General features: G+C 30.4%; 2 protein-coding genes across 2 annotated transcripts; one reads left to right on the forward strand and one right to left on the reverse strand.

Annotated features, from left to right (window-relative positions):
- The first annotated feature begins 651 nt into the window (after nucleotides 1-651).
- On the forward strand, nucleotides 652-1,722 carry LOC108572547 (electron transfer flavoprotein subunit beta). Its single transcript, XM_017934803.1, has 3 exons — nucleotides 652-790; nucleotides 921-1,319; nucleotides 1,411-1,722. Exons 1-3 carry the CDS (start codon nucleotides 740-742, stop codon nucleotides 1,720-1,722), a joined length of 762 nt encoding a protein of 253 aa, XP_017790292.1. The 5' UTR covers nucleotides 652-739.
- A 1,043-nt stretch (nucleotides 1,723-2,765) lies between these two features.
- Nucleotides 2,766-5,099, reverse strand: LOC108572549 (protein UBASH3A homolog). The gene is made up of 4 exons (XM_017934807.1): nucleotides 4,997-5,099; nucleotides 4,401-4,638; nucleotides 3,632-4,333; nucleotides 2,766-3,557 (listed from the first exon to the last, which is right to left on the reverse strand). The coding sequence occupies exons 1-4, from the start codon at nucleotides 5,095-5,097 to the stop codon at nucleotides 2,766-2,768; spliced, it is 1,833 nt and encodes a 610-aa protein (XP_017790296.1). The 5' UTR covers nucleotides 5,098-5,099.
- Nucleotides 5,100-9,893: the final 4,794 nt, after the last annotated feature.

Consider the following 9,893-nt stretch of genomic DNA (forward strand, 5'->3'; position numbering starts at 1 on the left):
TAAAAAATAGTTGAGGTTTTATGTTTACAGTAGTATTCAATAATGGAATCATAATAATAGTAGAAACAAAGTGTATGATTCACTTCTTTATTTTTTCATATGATAAAGATGCGTTACGTATGTACGTACCATTTACATGTTGCAAGATTGGAAATGGCCTTAATTTGTAATTTGTCGGAGCAGAGAAACAGACTGAAAAATACCACCGTACATTGTTTGTAAATATGATTAAGATAAAAATATGCTTGCTGATATGAATATATATATATGATTATAAATCTCTCTCTTTTATCTATCACAAATAGATTGGAATCCATGAAAGGAATTATCGCAAACAGAATAAGTTTACTATAGTTTCACATACATATTTATATAAATGAGCCAATCAGAATCCTTCCAAATATTACGTCATCAGAACATAAAAATTTGAATATTTATTTTAACATTCTATTTTCTGTGTAATTTAGGAATTATTTAATTTCGTAGAGAATTTTGTAATCCAAGTTAAGATCTATAACGGCCATGTTATGACCATGTAAGTATGTCCATGAAATGAACATACCCCTTTATTTCATATTAAATGAGAAATGAACTTTAACCATTGCCAACAAACTAATCCCGCCACGTATAAGAAAGGCTGATCAGTTTTACAAACATTTCACGATAGATTTTATAAGAAGAGATTAATCATAACTTTTATTGTTTGTCGCACAATTTATCAACTGTTTCGTAATTAACAATGGCACGAGCACTTGTAGGTGTAAAGAGAGTTATCGATTATGCAGTTAAGGTAGATATTGATAATAAAGAATATCAAAATGATAAATTTTAATAGTATAGTAATTTTTCTTATCAGTTAATGTAATCATCATATATTTTATTATGTAATTCATTCTATTTTATTTTTTCTTAATTTTTAGATTCGTGTTAAACCAGATAAAACAGGTGTTGTGACAGATGGAGTAAAACACTCGATGAATCCTTTTGATGAAATTGCAATTGAAGAAGCTGTACGAATGAAAGAAAAGAAATTAGTACAAGAGATAATTGCAGTTTCATGTGGCCCCCAACAATCTCAAGATACACTAAGAACTGCACTTGCAATGGGTGCTGATAAAGGAATTCATGTTGAAATATCTGGACCTGAATATGAAACTCTACAACCTATTCATGTTTCTAAAATCTTAGCCAAGTTAGCTCAAGAAGAGAAAGCAGATTTAGTTATAGTTGGAAAACAAGCAATAGATGATGATTGTAATCAAACTGCCCAAATGATTGGAGGTATTTTGGACTGGCCAACTGGAACATTTTGTAGTAAAGTAAGTCAATTGAATTAAAATTTTGAATAACATTATTCAAAAACATATTTAAAACAAATTTTTTAATTTGGTTTGTACTCTTTTATAATAGATTGAAAAGAACAACAATGAGCTGACTGTTACACGAGAAGTTGATGGAGGTTTAGAAGTTGTTAAAATGAAAATGCCAGCAGTTTTAAGTGCTGATCTGCGTCTTAACGAACCGCGATATGCTACATTGCCAAATATTATGAAAGCTAAGAAAAAACCGATTAAAAAGATGTCACCAAAAGATCTTGGTGTTGATACTGCTGCAAGAATTGAAATTTTATCAGTTGAAGAACCACCAGTTAGAAAAGCTGGGGTTATTGTGCCAGATGTTGATACATTAATTACAAAACTGAAGGAATGTGGTCATGTATAATCGTATTATTGCTGAAAAGAAATGTTAAAATTATTTTATGGCATTTTACATTCATTATACTTTTTATTAAATTTTACTGTATATAGAACTTTTTATACATCATGAGATGCTCTATATTATATGTGAATAAATTTTTGCTGCATCGAATAAAGCAGTAGGTCCCTTCATGATATAACCGATACTTGCAATGAAATGACATCTTACATATTTATATATCTCTTTGGTAAATAACAACATTGTTTTCCTACAACGATGTTGTACTTCTACATTTTCACACATTAATCATACCAACAATTCTCTTATAGTTTTACACAATGTGTGAGAGAATTTTATTATTTGTTGATTTTTGTAATTTTCAGACAAATAGACATATATTCGTGTATGCATACATTTTGATAAAGACATCAGATTTGATTTTATACCTACTCTATATATAACAATACATTCAAAATACATGCAGACTTTAAAATTTGAATACATAACAAATTGACACAATAGTCTTTTGAATTTTCATGAATCACAATTAGTGTCAAAGTATATTGCAATATAATACTTTGTAATCACGATTTTTAATACATTCTTAATAATTCTGAATGTACTATTGGTACTTTTCCTGTCAAGAATTACATATACTATACATCGTTTTACTAAAAATTTTCTAGACATCAAATATGAAATCTATGAGAATATATCTTTTTAAAAATCAGTATGCTAAAATATTAATTTATACATTCTGTTTAAAGACACATGTTCCAAGTCCTTCATAGAAAAGGTATAATTAAATGCCAATACCCGTATTTATTGCCCTACAAATGTTAATGCTTTTAAATATTGTATAGTCAACTGGCATTTTTTGTTATATTATAAATAACCCAACCCAGAAAATCATTTTCTTAATACTTGTTTTCTCTTTTTAATGTACTCTATATAAACTAAAGTGTTATAAAATATTCATTGTATTTCAACAGTCTTTTATAATTAAGCTGCTTTTGGAGCACAAAGGAGTAGAAGAGAAAAATTGTATTTAAAATATGAATTTTTCCTTACAACAGTACTTTACAATCAAACCTAGAATTACTGGTATGGGTTATAGGTGGAAAGGGAGGAGGATGAAGTTGCCAACCATCCAAACCTTCGCGTGCTGTTAAGCATGCTAAATATGGTACTCTTTGAGCTAATCTAGTAACTTCAGAAGGTACTGGTACTCTTCCACCTGTTAATTGTCTGGTACATGCTGGCAAAGAAGCAGCATGAGCTACTATTAAAATATTTCCTACTGTATTTTCAATAATTCGTTTAATTAGTTCATAACTCCGTTCATAATACTGGTCTGTATCCTCTTTCAATGGAAGTTCTTTTGCTTTAATAATTGGATCATAACTTTTGTCTATGTTAAAACCTGCTTTTATTAATTCTTTAGATGTCATCCAAACTGGAACACCATTTGGATACCATTCTAACCATTCTATGAGTCCTGGCTCTATTTTCATTGGAATATTTATATCTAGTCCTTTTAAAATATGAGCCAATGTTTGTATACATCTTAATGATGGTGATGTAAAAGCCACATCTATTTTGATACTAGATGCCTTCATTGCTTCACCTACTAAACTTGCTTGTACTTCACCTACAGTTGTTAAAGGACTATCATTTCGGAAATCCTGTATATTCCTTGATGGCATTTCCTTTGGCAGATTCAAGTCTCTACGAATATAAGATCCGTCCGATTCAAAGCAATAACGAATCCATGATCCAAATGTGAAATCCACCCTTTCTCCATGGCGACATATAAAAATTTCTCTTGGAGAACTTGGAGGTGCTTCAGAAGCCTCAAACTGCATAAGAAAGAAAATATTAAAAGTAGAAGTTTTGTATCTAAAAAGGATAATAGATAATTAATATAATTTACTGGTTCATTAGTTGCTGCTACTCCATCAGGACTATCTATAGAATCACTTGATAATACTACTGGTGGTTTGCGAGTTAAAGGTATTTCTTCTTTTTCTGAAATTCCACTTTTATTGTCAGTAATTTGCACAGTAGCATGTAAAGTCCATGAATCTGATTCAGCTGTACGTTTTGTGTGGTTTAAAGGTAAATGACCTGAAATGCCAGTTAACCAAGAGGTACCTTCAACCCAACCATCTGTAGATGCACTACATGCTCCTTCTGGAATGTAAATGTAATCTCCCACTCTTAGCTCTAATTCATCCTGTTCTCTAGGCATGTGAGGATATCTCACTTTATGTACATGTGCATTTTGTAGTCTAGGATCTCTAGAATATAATCTAAGTTCCCAATTAGTTGGACAAGTAAGTGTCAATTTTTCTACCATCAAACGCAATTGTTGATACAAGTTGCTGGGAAATTGATAGGCCAATGTTAAATGTAAAGATTTTACTTGGGGCTCTGCAGAAATGCCCAAACTTGAAAGTTTATTTACATAACGAATAGCAATATCTTTTAGCCATTCTGCATTTGCTTCTTTAACAAAGAGACCCATAAAATTGGGAGAAATATAAGTTTCTAACTCAATAGTATCTGTTAATTCAATTTGGTTAACTGTAGTTTCAAGAGCATTTACCAATCCTTCAATAGATTCATCCGGTGCCTGTAAATAAAATATTCATATTATTTTTTTATTGTAATTAATATGTATTATTAACATAATGTCATACTTTAAAGCATGACACAAGTGTAATATGTGGCATATAATTATGCACTCCATTCCATATAAGTTCTTTACTCTCTGACCAAAATTTTATAAGCTGCCCAGCTAATTCACCCGTAGGACAAGCATACAAAACATATTGTCTATGAGTATCAGAGTCTAAAGTAGGGTCGTTAACATGAGCTACTAGCCAATCGGATGCAAGTTGTACACCTCGATGTCCTGTAGCAGCCAGTGCTCTCTCTCTATAAACAATACAATATGCACTTCAGTTATTAAGAATTATACAATCAATAATAATGCTGTATAGTTAGGTCTCTATTACATGGCACGACATTTTTATGAAATTACGTATCTCGTACATTGTTTTACTAGAGTATAAAAAAATGACGATTAAAAAAAGTTACACGTTAAATTTTCATGTTAAACATAAACAATATAGTAAAGACGATCATGGTTTAATAAAAGCAAAAAGGAAACAACAGTAATACTTAATGTTTGACAGCTGTTTGTTTACAGTGAATACATTGTTATCACACGTAATTGTTCGTAGAATAGTAAAGAGATATCGACAGTTTTTTATAATTGTATCACAATACTCACGCTCGGTGCATTGGAAAACCCAATTGTAAAAGTGTTTGCAATGGGGTTAAATGTTGTTTTGAAATTTTCGTTGGATTTTTCCGCGGCGGTAACGTCGCCATGACGGTAGATTACACCTCTGTAGCTGTTACCAACATTGTTCAAAAGAATGCTATGTGCGTACTTAGATCGAATCGATATTTTCATTTGATTTTCACATTCGAAACTTCGAATTTTTAATTGTTATCTGTATAATTGTCATCGTATTATTCCCTATTTCTTAATGTCAGTGGTTACCTAAAAAGTCATTTAACATGTTCTGAAATCTTCCGCATGTATCATCAAGTCGTGTGAAATTTTAGAAGGAAATTGTTTTTAATCAGCAATTCTTAAAGACTTGTCGAGAGAGGTTAAAATTTGCTATTACAACAGATAAACAGCATCCTTCATTTAAAAATTACATTTGACATTAATAACTTCCAATTATGTACTGTACAATATGACACGACAAACGGTGAACAAAAATTTAAACTTGTAGTTTTAATCAGTATTCAATAACTAAGAAAAATTAAATAGCTACCTTGGATTTCCTTTAAATTTTCTTTGTGCAATTGTATGTGTATAGTAAGTTGTATGTGCACAGTGAGTTAAGTTACCACTGATTTACGAGTTTATCAACATTCGTATATGTAATCGTTTTATGATCAACTCAATCAAATTGTTATTTCGATTCTTTTTCTTTTAGTAAACTTATTTCAGCTGAACATTTCATTAGCACAATACATTTTTAATATCAACAAGGTACTACAATAATAATGAGAAAATATATTTTAGAATAACCAAGTAAAAAGACGATATTCTTTTCGAAATATAAATATTAAGTATAAAATACAATTCGTGTCCAGTAAATTCACGTCGGTTAAACAGAAAAAAGTACAAAACCATTATATACCGTATAAAAGGATCAGGAATAGCAATCTTTTAACATTAAATGCTACATTTTTCTCTATTGGAGAGAGTGTGTTTAAAATCATATAAAACCCACTGTGTACACAAATATTGTAATTCGAATAACTGTATTTCATTTCTTTATATCCAACGCATACTTCATAACAGTTTTAACAATGGCACACGACCGGTACATTGCGAAAAGTTAGTGTAGAAAACAGCGATATGTTTACATATGTATGTTCATTCGTTACAACATTCGGTTACAAACATTCTTCACGCTGTAACATTACAGTAAAGAAGTAACAAGAAAAAAAAAAAAACATCGTAATTTAAGTGTGCTCGAGTGTTGTTTAAATTTCATTCCTTGCACGGCTGTAAAAGCCGTTCAAATTTATATTTTCAAACGAAACTTTCTACTAATTGGCAATCATTTAATGTAGTTAAATTACTTAATGGTTTTTGCAACTTTACTTCTTGCGTAATATTAGACACTGCAAAGTATACTCTGTAGTCTTATTCGATAATAAAATTGTTATGCTGGTCCAAAAAAGAATGTCTGCAAAATACGATATAGTTAACTTTAACCGAGTTATATACTACGAACAATCAGTTTTTGTTTATTGGAAATTAAAAATAACATTTAGATGAAAGTACACGAACAGAGCTAAACTTTAAGGATTAATGAAATATAAGAAAACGCAGGATAAAATTATCGAGATTTAACTTGAAATTTTCAGATTGATCTAGAAAACTTAACGAAATTGACATACTATTGGAAATTAAAAATTACACGAACACACTAAATTCTAAGGATGATGAAGAAATATTGGAAAACGCGTGATAAAATTATAGAGATTTAATTTGAAATAAAAGTGAAAAAATTGATATACTTCTTTTTCTTTTTTCAAGGAATCACATCGAAATTCTTTTTGTAATATTCATAAAATTCCTTTATTCATACGAAAATTATAAAATTCCAGAGAAGTTTAAACAACCCTCGAGGCGCATATTACACAATTATATATGTATGTATACACGTTGTATATAAAATAGAACGCATTTAACTCTGCTATCCGTCGAAGAATCTCGATTCCCCATGGACGCGTAAAATATTCAAATTTTCCATTACTGTACAAACATTAAGCTCGAGTTCTTCATGTAGGTATTTACTTTTTGTGTAAAATCAAAATTTTCAATATATATATATATATATATATATATATCATATTTTTATCAAAATTCATAAGCTATCGTTATTATTCACTGTTTTAGAGAAGAATTCATACATAAGTGTGTTCATTCTTCATGTCTGAAGAAACTGATCGTTCGTTTTCGAATCATTTAGCAATCTAGTTACTATTAGACAAAAATGAACAAACAATACATATATATATATATATATCGTAATTTTGTATAATATTCCTCTTGTTGAATGTAAAAAGAAACACAAAAAACGATAGAAAAGTGAAGAACACTCGTTAGATGCACGTAACAAGAATACAAAAAACGAAATACTTTTAAAAGCAAGATAGATATTTTCCTTCTTTTTTTTTTTTTTTTTCTTTCAAACTCATTCCTCGTACTCTTTCCATCTGGCTTTCTTTGGCATTTCGATAAAGTTTTCCCGTAATTACATATGTACAAACGCAATCAAATCGTAGCACGCAAAGTATTCTGTTCCATTACTGTTTCACCATATTTGCAGAAGTCGCGCGAATTACGAATTACAAAATAATTCATCTGTTATATTATTCTGATACCTGACCGTGAAATCGTTCTCGATACAGCATTACGCTCTTTTACGAACTATGATTATCTTGTAATATTGCATAGTGTGTGACATAGTAAAAAGTACACGTTTGTGCGATATACGAATGCAATAATTATCCCTCGAACTTTCTTGCCCCTTGTTTGCCTTTTTTCCACTTCAATTTCGCGCCAGAAATTCAAGCGAATTTTTTCTATTTCTGTATTCCAATATATCCGTGTGTATCTGTTACACATACACTACAGGCTCATAAATATTTACTCGTCTAATTATTTACAACGTTCTTCGTTGCAACGAGCATTTTCGTTTAATGAGTTTCTAAGGAAAAAAAAAAATGTGAGGTGTTCAACTTGTTTTGCGCAAAAACGAAACAAGTTTCCGTGTGAAGGTTGTTAAACTACCTTGTCTAAGGAAAATTCGATTCTTTTGAAAAATTAATTAGATCTTTGAATAGGAAAAGAGTAGAAAATAGTAGACGGATAAATACTGAATGAACGGTAGTGTATGTTTAATTTTTAACGAGCTGTTTATGTCAGCTCTTGGGGGAGCTGTAAATTTCTTATTACGGAAGAAAATCGTTTACGATAGTCATTGCTGCAATTATTGCATGTGGAAGCATGAAGGTTGTAAGTAATTTCTGTCATTCCTTGCTTGGAACAACATACGAGTCACTTTCGAATATCGAAAAGTCTTTCAACGAACATTAAAACGGAACATTTCATTGTTTTTGCCGATTCACAGAATGACAAAATCAATTGTTAACAGAGATTATATTGTATCTTTTTTCTTATCTTTTTATCATAATTATTTACTATGCGATTTTCATTCGACGTATTACAACAATGAGATAATTGAGAATTGTTTGAAATTGATGTTTCGGGGGGAATGAATTTCTTACGAATCGAAAATTTCCATATCTTTCTCGAGAAGCTAATTATCGTCCTTTTTAACCGTGTGCATAATTGTTATTTCGAAAGAAACGGTACAACGTGAGATTAATTTGCGAGCAGGAAAGGTATGAAATGACAACGAAATCGGAAGTTGCACTACTGTTTTTTCAAGTAAAGTTGCTTTCAATCAACGACAACGCGAAGTAGGAAAAGAAATGCTTGACTTTGTGTTCATTTGTTTGACTAGGTCATTGTTGGAAACCTGAAAACATATAACATTATAGAATAAAATCGTGAAATTTCCAATAAAATTCAGGATAAATGCATGACATAAGATAAACAAAATTCATTCTTTGTTGGGCGTGTATGGATTTTGGCATAAGAATTTCTCGCATCACTGCACGGATCGTACTATCATTCATATATTACGAATCTCTCCTTCTTATGGCAGTCCATACAATGCATTCATTGCTCAAAACGATTTTTGCAACAATCAGAAAGAATCAAAAGATAAATGAAAATATTTCATTTACGATAAGAAAAAACCTTTCCTATTCATCCAACTAACATTACAATTTAACGATTTCCTTAAATTTCTATTAAAATTGAATTTTTCTTTTGTAATCTAATCTGTTTGAATATTAAAAAAAAAAAAAAAAGAAACGAAAAATACCATCTTATCAGATGATCCTTTGAATTATTTCAAGCAGTGTCACGATACAGAAATTAAATGCCGGTTTATGTTTCATTGCACGTTTCAGTGACTAGATGCAATCTTTCGACTAGCATTACCTAGTAAGAAAAGAATTAAAGAACAATTCTAACACGATTGTTATATTAACCTTCAAAAAAATTCATTTCGACGAGCAGAGTCCTAGCACTTACAACTGTAACATTAAGGTCCCATCGTTGAATTTTCCTCTACGTTCTCTAATCCTCTAGGAAGGCACTCTATGAAATAATACTAATACCGACCCAAAACCGATAGAAAACATTTGATCGTTTAGAAGACAAAAAAAAAAAAAAGAACAAAAAAGAAAGTACACTTTCGTTTCCCTACTTCTCGCAATAAACTACCTTTTTTTTTCTCGATAAACAGGTACATTTTTTTTCTCTTTTCCAGAATATATCGCACAACAATACTTTCATCTGATCCAAACAACACGTATGATCGATTTACCTTAATTCCGCTACAATGAAGTATCGATAGAAAAACAAAAAAAAAAAAAAACAAATCGAAAATTTCCAATAGAAACAACAGAATCGGCCTCCAGATTAAAAAAAGAAAAGGAAAGGAAGAAATTGTTCT

This window comes from Habropoda laboriosa, unplaced genomic scaffold, assembly GCF_001263275.1.
Source record: "Habropoda laboriosa isolate 0110345459 unplaced genomic scaffold, ASM126327v1 scaffold129, whole genome shotgun sequence".
Classification (NCBI taxonomy): domain Eukaryota; kingdom Metazoa; phylum Arthropoda; class Insecta; order Hymenoptera; family Apidae; genus Habropoda; species Habropoda laboriosa.

Coding starts and splice junctions, on each gene's coding strand:
- LOC108572547 (XM_017934803.1), top strand. CDS start 740: ATGGCACGAGCACTTGTAGGTGTAAAGAGAGTTATCGATTATGCAGTT. Junction 791..920: donor TTATCGATTATGCAGTTAAG/GTAGATATTGAT, acceptor CTTAATTTTTAG/ATTCGTGTTAAACCAGATAA. Junction 1,320..1,410: donor CTGGAACATTTTGTAGTAAA/GTAAGTCAATTG, acceptor CTTTTATAATAG/ATTGAAAAGAACAACAATGA.
- LOC108572549 (XM_017934807.1), bottom strand. CDS start 5,097: ATGGCGACGTTACCGCCGCGGAAAAATCCAACGAAAATTTCAAAACAA. Junction 4,334..4,400: donor CACTTGTGTCATGCTTTAAA/GTATGACATTAT, acceptor TTTTATTTACAG/GCACCGGATGAATCTATTGA. Junction 3,558..3,631: donor TAGCAGCAACTAATGAACCA/GTAAATTATATT, acceptor TTTCTTATGCAG/TTTGAGGCTTCTGAAGCACC.